The following is a 24,058-nucleotide window of genomic DNA, read 5'->3' as shown; positions in this document are numbered from 1 at the left end:
CCGATCGTAAATACCGAAGGACGGGAGAAATCCCAAAAAGAGAGCACTATGGGTGCTATAAACGGAGCCTATCTCCGAGCTAGGACAATAAGTAATAAAACGGAGAGGAAAAGATAACACGCCTGCGAGCGTGTTAATAATCATCCCTCGTTCGCCCGTCTGGCTTAGAATAAATAATTGTAATTTTCTCTCTCTTATGCTACGCCCTTCTGGGGTAGATAAGAAGGCAATGTCTGTATATAAGAGAAAACTTGAACAGAATAAACGCACTCTCAACTGGACACTCTCAACCATACCACGGACGTAGGAGCGTCGTGGCGAAGTACCGAACCCCTCTTTTTTGTCATAAACGTATCACAACCCTGGACATCGCCCGAGCATCCTGGACACCATCGGGAGCACCCTGGACATCATCGCCGGCAGATCCCAGCGCAACAAGCGCTGGTAAGTATTGAACACCCCTCCTCCAAAGATCCGAAATTCCAACCACCCTTCCTCTCCCTTTTCCTTCCCTTGGCTCCGCCCGGCCAAACTCCCAAGTGACGCGGTACTACCGGATCGCACCAGTAGGCGCATACTCGTTATGCGCTCTACGTGATCTGGCCTACCACATAGCGTCCAGTAAAGGGCTTTCCCTTCGTGTCATCAGCACGATCTCGAACTGCAGCCACATTTGGTGGCTCCAGAGAGGATCTTTCCTCCAGCGTAATCAGCACGATACCCTGCAGCCACATTTGGTGGCTCCAGAGAGGAGTCTTTTCCTAAAGACACTGTACGAACTCACAACACGCTCGGTTGAGTTGAGAATCCTGTTAAATTGATTTGCGCCCGTCGTTGAACGGAGAGGTTCGGTCTTGTAAAGACGAACAAGGTGAGGTTGTCTGTGGACATCACCATTTAGCCAAGAGGCAAATTGCGCATTTCAAGAAACAGAAATTAGGTCCTGAAAGACGGACAAATTAGGCCGTAGAAATCGGCATCTTGTTGAAACAAGTCCAGCTTTATAAACAGACCGATCGCCAGTCAGGCATAGTTGGACGAAGGCAACCAGGCGCCTCGTCAACATCAACTGTAATCCGGTCACGAGGGCCGGAAGACGAATATTGTGCAACGTTTGAAATCAGCGTAGGCAACTAGGCGCCACGCTTGGTTTAAGACAAGGCGAAGGCAACCAGGCGCCTCGCCACTTGCGCATTATAACACAGTTTAAACATCGAGTGACGGCAACCAGGCTCCTCACTCAGGAATAATGATATCAAGCTTTACGAGATCATCACGCCCGTGCTGTGATGCATGTGGCAAGAAAATTGAACTAGACAATCTGGTCCAATGCAGACAGTGCAAAAGGAATTATCATCATTCCTGTGTAGGACATACACCCACTGAAGAGGAAACCTATTTAGTATGCTCGCTTTGTTCCCCTACCAAAACAAACGAAAGTGAGGGAAAGGCACAGGCACCTGCAGCGTCTCATCCCTCAACTAATTCGAGGGAACAAAAACAGATAGAGGAGCTGACGAATCTAGTTACACAACTAGCTGAGATGCATGTTAGCGAACGCAACAACATAACCACATTAAAAAAGGAAATAGTAACAATGCAGGCATCACTCAACGCTTTAGTCGTGGGCGCAACGACAATAGCAACACAGCGACAAACAGAATTACCATGCTCTCCGGCGCAAGCGCAGTCAACTGAACCCCTAATCAATATCTCCGGGCAACAACGTGACCGAGCAACGATTCAAACACCACTACCAATGAGATCCGGTCCATCAATTGGCTGGGAGCAGAGTGCAATGATGCCAGCTCCACAGCATGGAGATTTTACGATTCTAATGAAGAGGCAAGCTTTGACTCCCTTGCCAAAATTCAGCGGGTCGCCCAAAGATTGGGCTAAATTCAAAAGGATCTACGAAGTCAGCACGAGAGAATGTGCGTTTTCCAATCATGAAAATCTCTCCAGACTTGAAGCTGCCCTTGAAGGACGCGCAGCTAGAAGCGTGCAGCAACTATTTATAAACTCGGAAAATGTTCCGAGTATAATAGAGAGACTAGAGGAAAATTTCGGAAACCCTAAATTCATATATGAGGAACTACTGCACGATCTACAGAAGCTTAAAAGAGAAAGTAGATCAATAATAATCGAAATGTCAGATGCTTTAGAAAATATGGTGGCAAACATGACGATCATAAATCAAAGAGGTTACCTACTAGATGCGAGGTTAATAGAAGACCTAGTTAAGAGACTACCTTACAACCTGCAAATAGAATGGACACGCCATAGAATGATGACTGGTGATGCCCCATCTTTAGAAGAAATGAGTAACTGGCTGAAACCTCACGCCAAAATAATGAGGAATATGGCTTCTCCTCTACCTTCTACAGTTAGAAGCCAGATACACGTCCATCAAGAAATGCCACGCATGAAGTGTCCGGTTTGCTCGAATATACATAAAATCTTCGATTGCACGGAATTTAAGAAATCCAACATCCAAAAAAGATGTCGATTGGCAGTACAATGTAAAATATGTTTCGGATGTCTAGGCACCGGACATATGGTTAAAGATTGCAGACGATCTAGGAGGTGCGGCTTGAGTGGATGTAACAAGCACCACCACAGAATGTTACACTCGAATCCAGACATGGAACCAACACCTCGTAATACGTCCGCTACAGTTCCGCTTGAAGCCAACTACAATATTCACAAGTCCTCAGCAAACGAGATATACTACCAGGTGATTCCAGTAACACTTCAACACGGAAGGCATTCAGTCGATACATATGCCTTCCTAGACACAGGGTCTTCCCTGACATTGCTAGATGAGGAAATGGCAAACTCCTTGGACCTATACGGCAGAGAAGAACCACTACAATTAAAATGGACACAGGACGTGTCTCGAAACGAGCTGAACAGTAGAAAAGTACAAGTTCGCATTCAGGGGTCGTCCAGAAGGTCGTACCGACTTGACGGTGTAAGAACCATTAAAAACTTACAACTTCCGACTCAGACAATGAACTACAAAGCAATGGCTACAAAATATCCGCATTTGGAAAACCTTCCGATCGAAAGCTACGAGCTTGCAAGGCCAACAATTCTCATAGGGCTGAATCAAAGCCATTTGCTTACCGCCATGGAAACAAGAAGGGGAAGTGACAATGACCCAATAGCAGTCCGAAGTAAGCTTGGATGGTTTATTTTCGGTAATGTCAGATCAATTTATCAAAACGATCATGAACTATTGCAACACGATAAAGAACTACGAGATATGATGGCTGCGCACTTCTCAATCGATGAATTTAGCATCAGACAACCAATAAGAGTCAACGACAACCCCTTGCCCTTAGAACCGGTCAACAAGTATACCACCGCGAGTTCTAACAACGTAATGCTGATAACCTCGACCGAAGATAAATCAAAAAAATCAACGCGAAAAAAAAGACGTAGAAATAAGACTACAACAAAAGGCATTTCTAAATCTTGGTTCAACATCTCACGTATATTGAAAATAATGATGTTGTTCGTAATGTCGTTCACGTTGATCAACGCTATATCCATAAAACCCGTTGACAAAGACGGTCTAATGTTCGACCACGAAGGAACGTGCTTATTACATAGAGGCATATGGCAAACGAATATACAAACCAACGTAGTGCCCGATGAAGACATTGAAGTAATTAACTCGATACGGAATAATGTGACAGTAGCGATGAAAGACATGGAGTTTGTCATCGAAGACTCTCTCCTAGAGCAAATTGCAACATCTGTTGAACGTTTATGCGATGATGCGATTGATGAGATCAAGCAGACAACGAGAACTAAACGAAGCAAAGGGTTCTTCGGTTTTTTGGCGGACTTAATATTTGGTAGCGACGATATGGAAAACGAGCTACAGGCAATGAGGGTTCATGAAGACGAAAAAATTCACCAAATATCGGAGTCAATGGTAAAAATGAATACCAAGGCGTCCAAAATGGGAGAACAGCTTAACGAGAGATACTATAAATTGTACAAAGACATGACTCAATTAAAACAATTATATTCTGCGGATAAGGTTCAAAGGTTACGAACAACGATGTTAGAAACCACGATATTGGCACGAGAAGTTATCGATGGAACATTGAATAGATATAGGAAAGTTCGAACGTTTCCTTTGTCCGTCGACGAACTAGCCCAAACCAGAAAAAACATTTCACAAGCGTTGCCAACTGGTTACATTGTCCTGGATCACCCATCAGCCGTAAAATACAACACGCGTGTAGTCAACGGCTCCCTCATAATTACCATGACGAGTGTTGTCATCAACAAAGTTGAGTTCGAGGTATTTAAGATAATACCGATCCCACGGGCTGAGAATGGCTCAATTATTGTAACAGAACATGATCGCATCGCGGTAGGCCACAACCAAGACTTCTTCTACCCATCGATCGAACTAACAAAACTGAATGATACGCATTTAATTACGGTTCAACCAGAACTGAGTAAGGAAGTGGATTGCGTAGCGGCTGTCATACTGCATATCGCAAGTACCCGCAAATGTGCAACAAAACTGTTAACCACGCCTTACGCTATGATGGAGACACTGTCCACTCCTAATACCGTTTTATACTATGCATCCGATACAAAGGCAATAGTTATACATTGCGACAACGTGGTAATGTCACCACCTTATGAGGCAGCAGTAGTAACTCTCCAGCCAGATTGCCGTATACAATCCAACAACAAAACGATACATGCAAGTTTAAATGGCATGAACAAGAAGATTGCAACATACTTCAAATCTAAATACCAGGTGGCCGATCACCTATTGGACGAATTCAATGACACCGTAAAAGATGTGGTGGAGCCGAAGCCCGATAATCCCTACGATAACAACGCTATGATAACCGTGTACAACAGTTTGGATCCCTTCCATCCGAAATCGAAGTATCTTTGGAGGAACGCCGCCCTTTTCGTAAGCATACTAATGATTATAATCGGGATCATTTATCTACGTTGCTGCAGACGAAGATGCTGCACCAGATCCAGAGCCACAGCAGGACCCGATGTCCATATCCGAATGGACAACCTATTGAACCGGCAACAATTAGAAGACACAGCGCTTTAAAACCAAGCATTGGAGGGACGTTCAATGAAGCAAGGCGGCATGCCGAAGAATTGAAGAGAAAAAGTGATTTAAAACTCTGTTAGACCATAAGTACACAAAATGTAAAATAGAAGAAAATAATTGAATATGAAATAATTGTAGTCAAAATGAGGAATCTGACAATGAATAAGAAATATAAGCAACAAAGGGTTGCATAAACTGACGAGAAGATATGTCGTCTAATGTAATAGTAAAAAAAAATATAATTTGTTCAGTGAAAGAAGCAATTAGGCGCCGTTGTATGGCTATTAAAGTACATAAAGTTGAAGACTCTTCTATGGATAGAAGAAGTATTGAATTTGAAAATTGAATACTCCTGCGAGAGTAAAATGAAGTGTAACACAAAGCTAAAATGAATAGGATTTGCATTGTAAATGAATCTGAAGGCAAAGTGGCTAATAAATTGTAACGAAGCAAAGAATGAATTTATAACACACCATGTATGAAGAATAAACGGAAGTCATCCGCTCATAGCAAACGAATTGCATTGTATAACTTCAGGTTAGGAAATTGAATGTAAGAAAAACATAATATTGAAAAGAGAATATAAGATGAAACAATTGCGAATTATACAGTAATAAAAGATACAGCATCAGAAGCATAGAAGAAAAAATTATTAGAAACAGATGCGGCGTAGCTCAATTGGTAAATCTGCCTTACGCGATTTACGAGGGCCGGTATGTCGCCGCACGGATCATGCCTTTAGAGCGTGATTCATGGCGAGAACGATAGAGCGGATGCTTAGATCGCGCTCTATCCTAAATACACAGAATAGCTTGCGCAGTGGCTTTATCGTAACTAATGAGGTTTTTCCGAAGTGCGATTATTGCTAGCTGAAAACCTAAATATCATAAAACTCCTCCGGCCAGCGATAACCCGCCGGGAAGGAGAACAAAACAAAAATAAGCAAAACGACGTAATGTGTTTACGATCAGAGCCTATCTCCGATCGTAAATACCGAAGGACGGGAGAAATCCCAAAAAGAGAGCACTATGGGTGCTATAAACGGAGCCTATCTCCGAGCTAGGACAATAAGTAATAAAACGGAGAGGAAAAGATAACACGCCTGCGAGCGTGTTAATAATCATCCCTCGTTCGCCCGTCTGGCTTAGAATAAATAATTGTAATTTTCTCTCTCTTATGCTACGCCCTTCTGGGGTAGATAAGAAGGCAATGTCTGTATATAAGAGAAAACTTGAACAGAATAAACGCACCCATAAACCCTCTTAAAGCCAAAAAGAAGAAGAAGAAGAAGAATAAACGCACTCTCAACTGGACACTCTCAACCATACCACGGACGTAGGAGCGTCGTGGCGAAGTACCGAACCCCTCTTTTTTGTCATAAACGTATCACAACCCTGGACATCGCCCGAGCATCCTGGACACCATCGGGAGCACCCTGGACATCATCGCCGGCAGATCCCAGCGCAACAAGCGCTGGTAAGTATTGAACACCCCTCCTCCAAAGATCCGAAATTCCAACCACCCTTCCTCTCCCTTTTCCTTCCCTTGGCTCCGCCCGGCCAAACTCCCAAGTGACGCGGTACTACCGGATCGCACCAGTAGGCGCATACTCGTTATGCGCTCTACGTGATCTGGCCTACCACATAGCGTCCAGTAAAGGGCTTTCCCTTCGTGTCATCAGCACGATCTCGAACTGCAGCCACATTTGGTGGCTCCAGAGAGGATCTTTCCTCCAGCGTAATCAGCACGATACCCTGCAGCCACACAACCAGTTTACAATAAAGCAGTCAGGATTGCAATCGGAGCTTTTCCCACTAGCCCCACTCTTGCCGTAATGGCTGAAAGTGGTCAACTTCCCTTCAAACACCTGGCGACAAAAGCCATCACAAATAAAGCCATCCGTCACCTGTCACTTCCCGACAGTGACCACAATGTCCCACTAATACGCAGGGCCAAAACATCATTCAACAACCTCACAAACAAAGACCTCCCCAATATTTGTGAACGGCCATCTGCTACGGGAAGAAATTGGAACGTCAAACCGCCGAACATTAACCTTGATCTTCTTAAGGCTGTCCGAGCGGGAGACCCTTCTCCAAAAATCAAAGCTTGCTTCAATAACCTCATTGCATCCAATTTTCAAATTAATCACCAGGTATATACAGATGGTTCAGTCAATGCCGATGGAGTTGGATGTGGAATTTTTGAGAGTAGATACATAGGTAGCTTTTCTCTTCCACCGCAATGCTCCATCTTCAGTGCGGAAGCTTTCGCTCTTTTAATAGCTACCCAAGAATGCACCCATGATTTCCTTCCTACCACAATATTCTCCGACTCAGCTAGCTGTCTCCATGACCTTCTAAGTGGAAACAGCAAACACCCATGGATAATACAAACAGAAGAGGCTGCTTCAGATAAAAACATCTCCTTCTGCTGGGTTCCTGGTCTCTCAGGAATCCGCGGAAACACAGCCGCCGACATATTGGCCGGCAAGGGCAGCAAAATGGAACCCCCAGACATGCCCTGTCCTCCATCTGACATTGTCCGCTGGGTAAAACAGCAAGTCCGTGAAAGTTGGGACATAGACTGGATAAACAGCCGTCCCACTCATCTTCATCAAATCAAAAATTCCACTCTCCCTTGGGAGGACCGTCTCAATAGTAGGGAAAGGCAAGTCCTTACCCGTCTTCGAATTGGGCACACTAACTTCACCCACTCACACTTGTTCTACAGAGCCGAAAAACCCCAATGTGCTTGCAACGTAGCACCCGTTTCCGTTAGCTATCTTCTATTAGAATGCCAACATACCAAAGATGCTCGAGCCCGACACAATATAGGTCAGAGTCTCCGAGATATCCTCAGTAGAGACGAGACCCAAGAAACCAATCTTATTGCGTTTCTGAAAGAAACCGACTTCTTTGGTAAAATCTAAATCGAAATACTAAGTACTTTTGAAATTGTTTATTTATTATAGTTCGCCACTTCACGGTCATGTATGCGTGTTCATGTGTGTATATACATGTATGTAACTACATACATATATATACACGCATCTATTAATACATATTCTCACATATATATTCCATTTATTACATTACTTAACTGATTTCCTAACTTTACAGCCACACTCACCAAGGAGGATAAATTCATTAAATAAACCTCTCCATTTTTCAGCTCTACTATATACCATTATGTGCTCCCTTGGCCACTCGCCACAGCTTTCACAGTTGGAAAATTTCTTCCCATCCAGCTTGTGACATATTTTACATTATATTACATTCAATGGCACGTCGCATTACCACCACTCAGTATCGGATTGGAGGATTTTAACCTGTAATTGAACATTTGCGATGACAGTGGTACAGTGTCGACCTTCAATGTGGGGTCATAATTTGGACCCCGAACTCTATGTTTACAAAAATGTCCAACTAAATATGTCGCATTACTGGTCCGTCCAATTAGCTAAATGTCGAGATAAGTGTAAATTACTGTACTTTCAATCTAGAAGCAATTTAAGAATTGGTGAAAATCAATAAGCTCAGAACAACTGCCAAATTCACATACTTATCATATCCTGGCAAACAAATTATGAAAAAATTAATTTGTGTTTTATTATTATTTTGGATATTGTTTTAGAAAGCATTGAACTGTATTTCCTAAACTCTTTTTTGGAAGGTTTAACGGCCCTGAAAAGCGCCTTGTTTTATGGAATGGTTCCAATTTAGAAAACTTAGCACATAGTGCATTTTGACAATGCTTGATATTTCACAATTATTCAATTATTTCATTCAATTAAATATCTCAAAATGAAATGTTATTCGTTATGATAGATGCGTAGATATATTTCCTATCAATTGATGCAAAAACCTTTGCGATCTATTGAGAAATGCTCGAGTTATAAGCGTTCCAAATCTTGCATTTTTTCCTACTTGTTCAGTGCCTAGATTCCCATTTCACCCCCTATATCTTCCGGTTAGACGTAGTCCTACGTCAAAATTTTTGTTTGGCAGACTGTTCAAGAGCGCTCCTAATGCATTCAAAGATGAATACGTTGAGCTGGTTTCATCGCACCAACATTGGGCTTTTTGTTTAGAGAGTGTCAACTGGAAGCGACAGCAACAAAATTGGAAAATGATTTTTATAAAAGTCCCCTATTGATCCGCAGGGACCAACGTGAGTCATACTAAAAGTTCATCTTTGGTCCCCTAGCTCGGTCAGGGCTTAACGTTTTAAATAAGCCGGAAGAACTAGTGTGGCCGATGGCCGATGAAAAGATGTATATCGGCGTGTTATTTTACCTATTACCTATTACCTACGTCTCTCTATTTGGTCATTCGCCCAAAAGTTTTCTATCGGGCGCAGCTGGGGAATGTTGGGAAGGTTGGTGGTCTTCGCGACGATGTTTATCTACAGTCGATCCATCCTCCAGTGATCTTTTGGCATAATAGGCTGATACCAGGTTCGGCAAAAGACCACATCACCTTCCCGACTCCGACAAGCACTTGGTACTATATATCTCCCTGTTCACCATATGACTCGAAAGAAGAGCGGCTTGGACATTCCCTTCACGTCTGTCAGAGAAGGACCTTCTTCGAGAACTTGATGTGAATGATATATTTGACGTCATCGCTTACCTGTGCTCCCTTGGCCGAGTGGTTAGCGTCATAACTAACATGCCGGGGTTCGGGTTCGATTCCCGTTCTGGTCGGGGGGATTTTTCGTCAAAGAAATTTCCTCCGACTTGTACTGTGATCACGCGTATTCTAGAGCTTGCCACTCAAAATGCATTCAAGGCGTGTTATTTGGCATAGAAATCTCAACTAAGTACTAATAAAAATGACGCAAGTAATACTACGTTGAGACGGCGAAGTTCCTCTAGGAACGTTAGTGCCATTGAAGAAGAAGAAGAAGCTTACCTGGGGAACGTAAAGTACCCGGTCACCTGTCATTCGTAGAATTCATCATCAAGCATCAAGTATGTTTCGTCTTTCATTATGAGTACGAAAAGGAATTTTTCACTCCTTTCGCCGGAAATAAGTTTTTCATCAGCACCTCAAGCTACTCCTTCTGGGTAATCGCCTGCTGCTCAGATACGGCAAGTCTCGTCTGACGCTTCCGCATAAAAATGTTCATTTTGGCTAGATTCTTCTCCACCGTTTGGCCGGTCGCTTCGAGCTCCCGGCTTAAGGAGCGGCAAAGAGATGATATTGTAAATACCAGATCGGCTATATATGGCGGACACAAAGTGCCTCAGGATGTCCAACTCCTTCGCTGTGGGGTGGAGCTTGCAGTATGGAAAAATCATCAAGTTGCTGCTGCGAATCAACAGCCTTGAATCATTTCTGTTGTAGACCTCATAAACGTAAGATTTAAAGAAAATTTGTTCCTATAAATTATCTTTCATCGCCATCCGAAATTAGTCCATTTTTTGGAATGCATACGTTAACACTAAAATCGATGAAAAATTCGGTAATTTGAAGAAAATTGTAGAATTTGAATCGTGCTTGCCAGGCGTAAATGTTCTGATTGAACGAGCGATTTTCGGGCGTAAACAAAATCTAAACCACCGAAAAATCCCAACTGAGTGCCGTTACTCAGAAAGAAATAATACTGATCAGTTTAGACTCGCTAAAGTATGATTTATGTTCACATAATGTATATACCTAACGTTTTGTTTTTTGTGTCCCGCGTTAGACCTCTGACCATCTGGTCACATTACCATAGTAGCAACACTGGGTGAAAAGAATTAGATTTTTGTTCATTTTGCATACATTAATTTCTAAAGGGTGTTACGATTAAAATTTGGGCGACTTAATGGGAATTTGAATTTTGCAGCTGCCAAATCAGGTATGGAATTTGTGATATCAAATAATGAGGGTAGCTGATACCTTGAAAACGTATGTGATGTATTGTAAGAAGTATATCGAGAAATGTTTCCAAACTTACAAAAATATAGAAAAAAAAGTGAAAAGGTTGTTGAAGTTTTTGGTTGAACACATTTTATTATTGCTTCCAGACTAGCACTTTTTGAGCGAATTTTGAAACAGTGCACTCTCCACAACCGATTTAGTGTAAAACTGAAGCCCCGGGAACGTTCTAGAGTCGTCTTTGTCATATGTCTACGTCCACTTCTCGGTAGATCCTCCAGGGAACACTCATTGCCAAACATTGACAAATTTTGATCCTTTTCGCGATTTGTTTGTATGTAACACCCTTCTCGGTGCACCAAATGTGCAAATCTTTTTTTGACCTAGGATAACGTCTTTCGAAGACATATTGTGAGTACGAATTGAGAAACGAAAATCGATCGCATCGTGAAAAAAATATCCAATTTCAAACGCTTATTGGTCAATCATTTCATAATGGATTGATGAGATTTTTTCGTCAATCTGTTTCGGCACTCCATAACAATTTTGTTTACATTGAATATAAAAAAATATGCCATGAAACTAACTTTCGAACAATTAAAAAAACTCAACCGTTATACAAACGGAAATATTGGGTTGGGGAAAAAGAAATGTGGTATATTGTCAATATATGGCAACACTTAAACATATCTTGTGTCGCATATCGCATCGGGTCATACTATACGGCTATTTAAAGACGACAATCTGTGCTACAAGTGTCGTTTTGACAGTGTTGTGATTGTCCTTTTCAGTCTCAAGTTATAGCGCGTCAAAGATGGAGTTCACCAAGCAAGAAATTCGCCATACTTTACGTTTTTACTACCTGCGAGGTAAAACTGCAACGAAGGCGGCCGAAAAAATTCGTGTAGTTTATGGACCCGATACTGTAACGATTCGCACAGCACAGCGTTGGTTTGATCGATTTCGTTCTGGTTTAGTGGCTGTCGAAGATACATCCCGTACTGATAGGCCAATCGTCGTGGAAACCGATAAAATCGTTGAAATCATCCAAGTAGACCGGCATGTGAGCACTCGCTCGATTGGCCAAAGGATAATGAAGTTGCCTTCTAAATTGCAACAAGTTTGCGAACAAAACGGCGCATATTTGACTTAAATTGGATAATTTTGGGTATGTTAAATAAGGCATCAAATTTCGATTAGAAATACGATATTTCTTTTCCCCAACCCTATACCTCGTTCTGATTGGTCGAAATCTAAAACACAAGCTTCCTCTTATACTCGGCCATTTTCTGATAGATTTACGTGTGTTTTGTATCAATCGTTTTGGGCACTCTATAACAATTCATTACAGTGAAAATGAATAAAATAATATAGTTTATGAAACTACTAACTTCTGGGGAAATCATAAATAAAAACCAATCTGTGTTCCCGCTCGAGAATAGATAGTCCGATTTAAGCTGTTATTTTTTTTTTGTGTTTATCTTAACCCAAGGAAAGCTCATGTGGCAAAAAATTGGAAAAGTGAAAAATTATTCGAAAAAAGTTATTTCCCATATCATCTACATACTATATTTGGTGCTGTTAGTCCAATTGAAATACGCATTGAGGCTTATGGCATCGTGTTCCGCTGGGTTTGAAGCGAAAATTCAAATGGGTTGAATAATTATCAGAAAGTAAAATTATAAAAGAAAATTACCTTTTCCGTTTAAAATGTGTTTTCTCTATAATAATGTAACATGATTTTTGTGGTGAGAAAAAATGATAATTGTGTTCGATAATGATAGTAATATTATATTACATCGGTTTTTTTTATTTCATTCCCACAAAACACAGGAGCCATTTCGTCCAGGGCCACAGAGGGCGGTTTTCATCACATCTAACTCCACTTCGACATCCAACGACTAATCACCATCCTTCTGTCATCAATACCCGATTGTAAACACTGGTGGAGTGAACAAACAATACCTAACACCCAATCAAAACGGCCCTTTTCAGGGCCACCAAGCCATTATCAAAGAGTTTAACGATGTAATCCAAATCGATTCGCAGCATCATGAAAATAACTTTGCAAGCGTAAACAAGTGACTTACTGTTATATTTTTGACAAGTTAACTAAACATGCTGTGAATACACGTTCAGAAGACATGCACCCGGTTGTGAGTAATTAGGTAAGGAGTTATTACTTTTCACGATTGAAAATGTTGAAAATTGTCCAAGAAGCTTTTTCGGGAAGTTTCATCCTAACAAAAACACAGTGTGGGTGATCGAAAAAGGAGCTCGATGCTTTGGACAGTCTAAAAAAAAGTTTGAAGGCAACAAATGGAGAAGTCCTGATCGAGTACAAGATTCTTCAAATTCAAAAAGATCCAAACAACAATTTCCACCGGCTACCAATGGAATTTATCCAAGGAATCCAAGGAAAATATAATGCTACATGGTCTGAGGCCCAGATGGCGTCGTCTTTGCATTGCTCAAAGATTTTCGAGCTCTGATATTGTTTCTGAGAACGAATAATGGATTAATTTCGCTTATCGAAAATTATTGTATTTTGGGAAAAAAATCTTTCTAAGAAAAAAACAATTTCTGTATATACCGCATAAACTGGGTCGGAATCGTTGACGGTGACGCGATTGCATCAGCCGATCGTTCCAACACGCGTTGACAGTTGAAGTGACGCGACGCAAAACGTGACATTCTGAGTTAAATATTTCTAAACAGCTTTATGTTACACATGGTGTTCTCATGTTTTTGTATATTGCAATAATTGAGTAACAACCGTAAATTCAATAATCATGCAGACTATAATCATATATTCTACTTGAAATTATTGCATGAATTTTCTAATCATCACTATTGTTTATCTTCAATTATAGTTATATCTTGATTACATATCACTGCATCAAAGTTTTGAACATCGAACAACTGAATAAAATCATACATCATAAATCTTCTTCGGTTCATAACATTATGTGCTTTGGCTGCAAACCTGTAATATATAGATCTTTGAAACATCACATCATAACTTTGTTTCAGTATTCTTCGAGAGGGTTCCCTCTAGCAACAATATAATGCACGGTTCCAACTGGTCGTTTGTTCTAGGATCAAAATGTTGATATCATACTGCAGTATCTTTTATTTATGACTATTGGCTGAATCATAGCTTACACACGGGAGAGTGATGCCTCCATTCGCCGCCAGATTAGATCCACTCACGTTTGCTGTATACTTTCACCACCTGCCGCAGCTTATCAAAGTAATCATCTTCTACAATGTTGTCATCGGAGAATAAATCCGAGTCCTGCTCGCTTTGTTCAGGAATGAATTCTTTTTTGGCCATTACCACCCTCAGCATGCTGACTATGTGATAGAATTCGCGCGGTGCGATGCAATTGATTTCATCTAGAAAGCTTTTGATAAGATATTTATGAATGAATTTCAGCGCTTACGAGTATATAACCATAGTACTTTTGATAACTGAATTGACTTGTGTTGGGGCATCTCAGCTTAATCAAATGGCTCCGTAAACTTCCGAAATATAACTCGAAATATTGTTCCATATCACTCTCCAGGTCCGCATCAGAAACACTGGTAAGCAGAAAAAATAGAACATCCCGCACAAGAGAATCCAACTGAATTAACTGAAAGTCCACCAATTTTAATCCACTTGGTTTTCCACTGTCATCTGTGAATTATTAATAACAGCAGCGTAATGTTTTGCCGTTCGCCGCTGGAAGTTTCCAATTAATTTACACCCTTACCATATCTTATCATGATGTTGTTAACCCACAGATCATTGTGTAGTATTGAGCAGAATTGATTCACCTCATCTGATACCAAATTCGCTTGTCGCTGGCGGCAATCTTTAATCAGAATCATCAGTTTTTTAACTATTTCCTCCGCAACTCCCGCCTTGATAATATCGGCATGAATTACATCGACCAGCCTCTCAATGGCTCCCTCTTTCAAACCAGCATCTATATCAATTTTGACTAAGTGTTTGCGAACGTTTCCTTCAAATGTGTTTGGTTTTAGGTAGCGCATCGCAATCGGAATGGCGTGGAAAAGGCTGAGTTTCTGTGGAATACAAAAAAAAAGTTCTATGAAACGTGTACCTCTTTTGAATATGGTCGGGAGTACCTTCAAAATGAAACCTGCCACAGCTCGGTTAAAGCCTTTCCGCCGATCCGCGGTAATGTAGCCCGCCAGCTTTAAATTCTCGAAAAGCATCACCCCATCCGCGTCCACCTTGATGCTGTGCGGATCCAGCGAAACTCTCGTGTTATAGCACCGACAGAACACGTCGATCATCTCCTCCGCCGGAAACTGCATTTCTCTCTGTAGGCTCACCATTGCCGGGATGATTTGCGAGTAAACGGCTGCCTCCTTGACAAACGTTACGTCTATTTGGAAAATATCGAAAAACTCCTCACTGGTGGGCCTCATTTTTGCCACCAGCTGTAGCTGTTTCGGCTGAAAATTAAATCAAATAAGGCGAAATTATATCACGGACCAGTTAGTTTAAATGCGATGCTGTTAACCTTTCCAGCTAATTTGCCCTGTGAATTTGTGTCTTTAATAATAATCAGATTCTGAAAAAGTTTTAATTTAATTGTACTCTAACGGAGGACCTTATTTCAATTAGAACTTGACAATAATTATGACAATAATTGGGTTGTTTGAAAATATAGTTCTATTAAGTAACACTTCTGTCGCATTATTTTCCGGCTTAAACAGCAAAGCTGGTTTGCGAAAATTTTGCATGATTTTGTTCAATAGCTTTCGTTTGATGCCCTTGAAAGTATGGGCACAGGACAGTTGTACACTTTTAATTCAAACAATAAAAAAGAACTGTTTGATATGAATGTATCGACAAAACACCAGTGCCAAAACCAAAAAAAAATTCCACATGCAAACTTAGTTACGCCAATTTTTATAACGGGTATTCCAATAGGGATGCTACAAAAGTAGACCGATAGGGACAGTAAACGACGCCATATTGTTTCCCGCTCTCTTGACATTACTCTTCAGTAAGGTTTGCCATTTCATAAGGGAAAGATATACGATCCAACACCGAGTCGCGATTGTTAAAATTTTCTACCGAAATTCGGAGTCAATGGCCTCAACTTTGAGAGCGCTACGTCCAATTTATGGTCGTCATAATCGTCCTGCCAAATCAACAATTGAACGCTTAGTGGAAAAATTTGAATCCACAGGCACAGTACAAAATATTCCCGTGCCAGTGGAACAAAGAAGTGCCCGTAGTATATCGAGAATATTGCTGCCGCTAGAGCATCAATTGAGGAAGACCCAAATCAGTCTCTCCCACGTCGTTCTCAAGTGTTGGGCATCTCTGTGACGTCGTTGTGGCGAATTTTTTCGAAAAGATCTTGGCCTACAAATTGACGCAAAAACTGAAGCCGCTTGACCACCAGAAGCGTCGTATGTTCGTGAATTGGTCTGAGCAACAAATTGAAAATGATCCGGATTTTCATCGAAAAATCATCTTCAGCGATGAGGCTCATTTCTGGCTCAATGGCTTCGTCAATAAGCAAAATATGCGTTTTTGGTCAGGCAACAATCTACAAGTACTCCATGAGTCACCGTTGCAACCGAAAAAATTACGGTTTGGTGCGGTTTATGGCCCGGCGGCGTCTTTGGGCCGTACTTCTTCCGTGATGATCAAGACCGGCACGTTACTGTGAATGGGGATCGCTACCGCTCAATGATAACCGAATATTTTCATGATTTAGGGGTGCCTGAAAGCACTCAAAGTTTTGATTTTTTGGCCACTCAGACTAAGTCCCAAAAGGTCGATTTTCGGCTTTTTTTTTGAGATGACACCAGATCTTGAAGTATCATGCATTTTTATGTCTCAAAGTTGCCTCAAAGTACATCCATCTGCAAGATGATCATCCATATCATTAATATAGAAATTATACAGAAGAGGACTTAAGCAAGAACCTTGAGGGAGACCTATGTAGCTAGAGTCCTAGAAACGGCACAATTTCCATGAGAAAAGTGCATGTGCTTTTCGGATAACTGATTAAACAAAAAGTTGTTTAAAATTGGTGAAAATCCATGGTTGTGAAATTTATCGGATAAAATTCTTATAGATACTGAGTCAAACGCCCCTTTAATGTCTAAGAAAACAGAAGCCATCTGTTTTTTATTACCAAAGGTCGTCTGAATTTCGGAAGCAAGCAACGCGAGACAATCATTTGTCCCTTTGCCCTTCGTCTAAACGTCGGAGTATCATTTTTTCCAATAACTTACGGATGCAAGATAGCATGGCTATTGGTCTGTATGAGTTATGGTGGGAAGCTAGCTTATTCGGTCTTTGAATAGCTATTACTCTCACTTGTCTCCACTCGATAGGGACAATATTTTGCTCAATAAACTTATTAAATAACCATGGATGCAGATTATATTGATATAAATTCAACATGAATCGGTTCAGTAGAACTTGAGATATTGTGTACTCAGTTTGAAAAAACTAGTTTCGAGAAAAACGCGTTTGAAGTTAATTGTTATGGCCGCACCAGGTTGGATACCGCATCGCTAAAATGGCTCTAACTTGTTAAATAATATGATTTTCGATAAATCCTTTCTAGAGTATATTCTTGAATGCCTTAACTACAGAAATACAAAGAAAAAAAAATTTCGAACCCACTGCCGTTCTACGCATAGTTGTCCCATGTTCCAAAATCAGCAACTGAGAAAAACGTAATCAAAGTTTTCTAACATATTTGGCTACCAGAAGCTTCAAGCATTTCAGTTTAGCAATAAACCGGGTTTTTTATGAGCAGTAAATTATTGTCTAATGAAATGTGAAAAGTACCCCTCACTTGAATCAACCAAGCTCGATTATAATTATAAAAATTCATGGTGGGACAGCTATCCCTTGAATATCAACATGGAACAATTGAACTTGATGTTGTTTTTTGAAATACCGGGAACAAACAATAAGTTTTTTGATGTTTTCCGAAAGATTATGCATGAAAACATCGTTTTATGAAGAAGGGAGTGATCTGCAACACCTTTGCAGAATATAAATCACATTGTTGTTAGGCATTCACTAACAAGATGTACATGTGTTCTGTTAAACTTTTTTTTTATTTTTTTTTGAGAATTAGTTTGTTCTTCCAAACCAGAAATGAATGCATTAGCCCTGCTGAAAGTGTGGCATTGAATTCTTGTACTTGAACCAATTTATTTATTATGGATCTACAAAAGTACATGGCGAGACTGTTATGCTTAGAATATCAACATGCGACAATTGAGCTTGGTGTTGTTTTTTTTAAAGCTGGGAACAAACAATAACTTTTTTTGTGTTTTTCCAGATGATTAGGCCTAAAAACATCGTTTTATGAAGAAAGGTGAAATTTGTCAAAAACAATATGGGACAACTATGCGTAGAACGGCAGCCTAGCTCTGTGTATTCTAAGGTATCAATTCTATTAATCATTTACTTAATTGAGATAAGAAAAGGTCGACACTGCATTGCTTGAGTACGCGTCAAGAATGGCACCAGCATGAGAAAGTACGCCATATTTTACAGTTTTACTTCGAAAATGGCGATAATGCACATGTATCAGCTAAAAATGTGGATAGTGTATATGGGAGAGATACTCCCCTTTATTCCGCGCGGCGAGTGACGGCGAGTGATAGTTCGTCACTAGGTGAGATTTGAAGTCGTGTCCTCATTTGTAATCGATTTGGGTGTCAGCTAAAAAGTAAGGTGGTTTAAGTATAAAGTGATAAACTTTGCTATCTCACGTCACTCGCCGCGCGGAATAAAGGGGACTATAACAGGCAATCGCGATTTCGGATTCGTCGAGCGCAACCGTTATGTAGACATTGTTTCCATTGCTCTGAAGCTAAGTACTGCACAAAAACAATATTTGGAACTATCTGAATGAAGCTGTAAATAAAAATAAGTTCGAGTTATGAGTGCCACACGAATAAACGCAAAAAAAAACTTATGAACCTTATTTTTATCAGGGAATTTCCACAGGATCGCAACAAAATCGACTATACAAGTAAGTAATTCCCAAATAACTTCCGAAATGTTTCCATATTATTGCAGAAATTGTCGATAAATATCTTACTTCATTAGATACAATCTAATGTACCGCCAGTCGGGGTGACATTGGGCCTGGGGGGTAACATTGGGCCAAAACCAAAAATTTTTCATGTTGATTTTTTTTTGAACACGCTTGATGAGATAATTAAAACTTTATGTAGAGTGAAAGATTACGTATTTCTCTAATTGTTAGAGGAAGCCATACACAACATAACTATTTTGATTCGTTTCACCATTGCCTTGAAGATAGTCACCATGGATACCACAATAAATCGTTGCCGAAAATTGTACTCTATAAACCGTCGCACACACGAGATTGGCTAAATCTGACAAATGGAAGGTGCATTGAGGCTCCATTAAAAATAATCTAATCACTTATTTGGAGTTGTGCTGTTTTTCCCTCAGACAAGAATGTTTTCCGAATGTTGTAATTTTTGAGCTTGTTTGGGGTGACTTTGGGCCAAACTAAAACCATTCCACCAACACACGAATAATTATCTGTAAGCACCAATACACTCGCATTGTTTACTATCAAACTCCGCATTGTAACCGTTTGTTACAGTTTCGTTAGTCTTTTTTTTATTGATTGTTTATGTTTTTGAATATATTGTCACCTTTTTGTAAACTTTTTTAGTAGGGAATATATTTTGTTAAGTAGGGAAGTAAATTAAATCAGTATGTAAATATGTTTGTAATGTAATTGAGCGAGAATGGTGGCAAGTCGGTATGGTAGGATACGGCAAGAATTGCGAGAGAAGGTTGGCGATAGCGCATATAAAATGGACGCTGTACCACGAAAAATAGAATGAGAAGGCTTGAGGAAGAATCCGCGATCAAAGACGGGGCTTGTTGGATTCAGGCGTGGTGTGTGACGGACGTTCGTCCAAGAGTTCGGTCGAATAGTTTGGACTGAGTTTCCTCGACGAACTCCCGGTTGACCGGCACACCATTCGGCCTAGTGGACCACCACTACGCCTAACCGTAAAGGACCAGCGAGCACCCTCTGGTCAGGTTGACCATAAACGTTAAGGAGGGCCCCTCTCGGCAGTGCCACTTCGGTATCGTCCTGGGCCTGTCGATTGCCGTCAAGGAGGGAAGACCCCGAGCAACGGTCAACTGTCCACGTGTCAACCTGCCGTGGACTCCGGCGCCGCCTGGTTTGCAGCAGTACGATCAACCACAGTAGCATCCGCCATCCGCCTCTCTCTCGCCAGTGTAGAACAACCGAGGCAAGCCGGAATCGTCAGCAAATAAAACAGAAGTTGTTTAAAAAGAAGGTGAGATATTGTCTTTTTATTTGATCGCGATCCAATTACCCAGTAGTAAGCCGACCCTGAGACCCAGCTCGAGGGGTCTTTTGCTACTGAGCTTTTTCCGGGAAGACACGAGTGAAGAGGTACAGCATGTTTGTTGCAAGATTTGATTTCATCATTCTTGGCTCGCGGACTGAAGAGTATCGTAAGTAAGATATTCAATAAAGGGTAATTTTTGTTAAATTTTTTGGCATTTTTCCTCATTTTAGGACATTTTAGCACGTAGTGTGGGGTGATCAATGGGGCATTCAATTCTATGCAGGGGGTTTCCACGCCCATTCACACAAAAGTGCGTTAACACGTGTTGTTCAGTAAAAAATGCGATGCATCATGTTGAAAAAAATAAGCGTTTTTTTTTTTTTTTCCAGAATATATATTTTTATCAAGGCTCATATGGCGTTAGCCTCACGGGGCCGGGAGTTCAAAACTTTGACAATTTTTCTTATTATCTATGTTAGTAATATGTAACCGATTACTCGCGGTTGGCTCGAGGTTAGTATTACAAGTGTTTTCGTAATTCGGATGTTGCTGTCTCCAATGCTCTGTACGTGTGCCCGATACGGGATACTTCCTTTTGGGATGCAGCTGACCCTTAATCAAAAAACCCTTTGGGATTGTCACCACGGGAAAATAAGCGTTGTAAGTTGCTGTTTGCTCTCTGCTTCGAATGGCTTCTCCCAGTGATCAATTAGCTCCTTTAGGTAGAAAGGTTATCACAAGCTAACGCAGTTTTATGTGAATAGACGTGGAATTCTCCACATAATTTACGCAAAGAGGCTACGTTGTGAGTTTACTCACGTGTACGAATGATAGTTACATGATATTTACACCTTTTAGATAGCCTTGTCCATAAGTTTGATACCTGGCCCAATGTCACCCCCCTTAAGGGGTGTCATTGGGCCAATTTTTGAACAACTCCTGTGAAGCGAGTTTTCATTATAATTCAACCATTCTTGCATCAGCTGTAAACTTAACTATGATGATTATAACAACGTGCTTCAACATGATGTTGGTGGCAAAATATGGTTGTTACGAGGTGGCTAACTGAAACATATAGTTTTTTGGCCCAATGACACCCCCACTGACGATAGCCAAAATATTCTAATGACAATGTTTATTTCGAAGAAAAATAATACGCATTGTTTTTTTTCGTTATTATCCCAGAACATTCATGCCCAAACTAATTAGCTTCGAGGGCCACGATTCGTTTCCTGTGAATAGCAATGCTCGTAATCCGCTCTGCAATGATACAAAACCGAAAGCATGATCCCAACCCTTCATATACACATACTGGTTCAAGCCAGTAATAGTTTTTGTCGTTTGATTATAGCCACTTTAGAAGCTAATAATCATTTATTACTTGCAGAGGTTGAAATTTGAACTCAATGGCATCTGACTCTAAAGAAGAGTGTCACCCATTGCGCTCCGATTGTTTTCATCCGATAAAAGTGAACGATCGGAAAAAAAAACAACATTTCGCAACTATAATTTTTCGCCCTTGAAAATTGAACCTATTGATCAACCACTGTCACGCTTCATTCGTTTTTCCAAACTATGATTTCCTTATTCACACGTTGTGAGAGCAGCAAACAAAAGGAAAACTATAAAATTTGGTGTCTTCCTCTTTGTAAAATTTCCTTATTTCGATATCTTTATTGAATCAAGGCCACTCAACAACGTGTGCAGACGTCTTTCGCTGAAACGATCCATCGGATGTGAAATATTGTTGTTGTTGTTATCGTTATCGTTACGAGTCGTTGAACTCAAACCGCACACAAATTTCAATCTACATTTTGGTATTGAAAGTTATGGGGTAATTGTTGTGCTAATTTATGAATGTGATGAACTTTTACGAAACAATCATCGTCCATCATGCAAAGCAGTATGAACATTGACCGAAAGAGTGCTTGCAGTAAATCAAAATTGAATTTTGCGTCATTCATTCTCAGAACTTTCTCCTGTGAAACTGTAATTTTTGCAAATGAAGGAATCTTTCTCACACATTTATCACTGCATAACGTTTGTAAAACATCACTCTCAATCATTCGAGTTATCCACTTGAACAGATTATGAGAAGTCACATAAAATCCTCAATGTTCTGTCGTAAGTTGCCTCAAATCATCACATGCAAGCATACGTATAACACCAAATCTGTTGCCCTGGACCTACACTAAACAATCATACAGCGATCTGACTGCAGTCACCAAATCATACCTCATTATTAGCATCTGCTATATCCACTGTCAATGCAAGCATCGTGCTTCCGTAGTTATCTCCCGGAACAGTCAAAAACTTCGACCGGTAATTTAATACCGTCGTTCCCGAATCCAGAACAGGCTCGAGAAACTCCTTCAAGTTTCTAATAACTGGTGGCTGAGACATATTCTAACACAAAACAAAATCCTTCCTCCCTTCGATTGATGGAAAATCCTCCGAAGGCCAATTTGGGATTGTCACCACGGGGGAAATAATCTGTCACCCCTCAGGTGAACACTATTGGACACAGGTTTCGCGCGCGCCTTTCACAGACTCGTATACTGTCCGCTTCAAAGTTAGTTGCATGCAAACCGACGGAGAGGAAAACAGCAACTGACGAGAATGTTATAAGTTCACCAAAGGCCTCTGCCAGGCACTCTCCAGCGAGCGCGCAAAGTGCGGGTGTAAGTACGGGCAGTGGAGTTGTACATAGTAGAAGGAGCATCGCAACAGTATATAGAGCAAATAGGGCTGCTGGAGTGTTTTGATGAGCAGAGAAATGTTTTCAAATGATCGTCTACTTTACCACACAAGTATTAAAACTAAATAATAGCAGAATGCATTCTTCCGATTTCAAACTGTTTTTATATTTTCGAAGAATAACTCCCATACATGGGCATACACATGCCACATGCAAACCTATTCAGATACTTTCAATTTCAGTTTAAGGCAGTATTCTAGTTTAGAAATTTGAAAAAAATCATTTTTTCCCTTCATATTTCTGTAGTTTAGGCATTCCAGAATATACCCTAGAAAGGACTTATCAGAAATCCTATTATTTACCGAGTTAGAGCCATTTTGGTGATGCGGTATCTCACCTGGTACGGCCATAACAATGAACTTCAAACGCGTTTTTAATTAAACTAGCGTAGGGGAAGGCGAGGGAAGACGGCCACCCGGGGTAAGATGGGCACTCTCTGGGTTATTGGAACAATCAATTATTGGACAGTTATAATAAATTATTTTAGTGTATTGCATTGCCTTCAATTATGTATACCCATTGTGACGTGTGTATAGGATAAATATTATGATAGAACAACAAAAATAAACTTTTCGGATGGCGACGAACATCGATTTATTATTTTGCTCGCTAGAAATTTAGTGTTTTAGTGGTGACAATGTAGGGGTAGTGGGGGTAAATTGGTCATGGGGGGCAAAGTGGTCATCTGCTTGTTTGGTAGTATAATTATTGAGATGCCGTATTGATAATCACCTTATGCTTGAAGAATTTAATGACTTTTGAGTCATCCTGTACTTCAGTAGAGCTGTCGCATGTCAAAATATAAATAAAAACAGAAATTGCTCTCTTGATAGCCATTCGGCCGTAGTTCTGTGAGCATGGTATCTAGGGAATTTCTCGTGAAATTCAGTTTAGTCAATCTGATATGTTGGACAAATCATCAGTTTAGGCGACTATTCACATATTCTA

General features: G+C 40.6%; 1 protein-coding gene and 1 pseudogene across 1 annotated transcript; one reads left to right on the top strand and one right to left on the bottom strand.

Moving 5' to 3' along the window:
* Window positions 1-5,918: 5,918 nt before the first annotated feature.
* Window positions 5,919-6,047, top strand: LOC129780778 (U4 spliceosomal RNA; annotated as a pseudogene).
* Window positions 6,048-13,456: 7,409 nt separating this feature from the next.
* On the bottom strand, window positions 13,457-22,982 carry LOC129776362 (uncharacterized). The gene is made up of 5 exons (XM_055781952.1): window positions 22,588-22,982; window positions 15,115-15,447; window positions 14,736-15,051; window positions 14,443-14,659; window positions 13,457-14,384 (listed from the first exon to the last, which is right to left on the bottom strand). The coding sequence occupies exons 1-5, from the start codon at window positions 22,753-22,755 to the stop codon at window positions 14,177-14,179; spliced, it is 1,242 nt and encodes a 413-aa protein (XP_055637927.1). The 5' UTR covers window positions 22,756-22,982; the 3' UTR covers window positions 13,457-14,176.
* Between the last annotated feature and the right edge of the window lie 1,076 nt (window positions 22,983-24,058).

The sequence above is a fragment of the Toxorhynchites rutilus genome, chromosome 3 (assembly GCF_029784135.1).
Source record: "Toxorhynchites rutilus septentrionalis strain SRP chromosome 3, ASM2978413v1, whole genome shotgun sequence".
NCBI lineage: Eukaryota > Metazoa > Arthropoda > Insecta > Diptera > Culicidae > Toxorhynchites > Toxorhynchites rutilus.
Note: the sequence above shows the minus strand (reverse complement) of the source record. Positions and strands in the feature narration are given on the sequence as shown.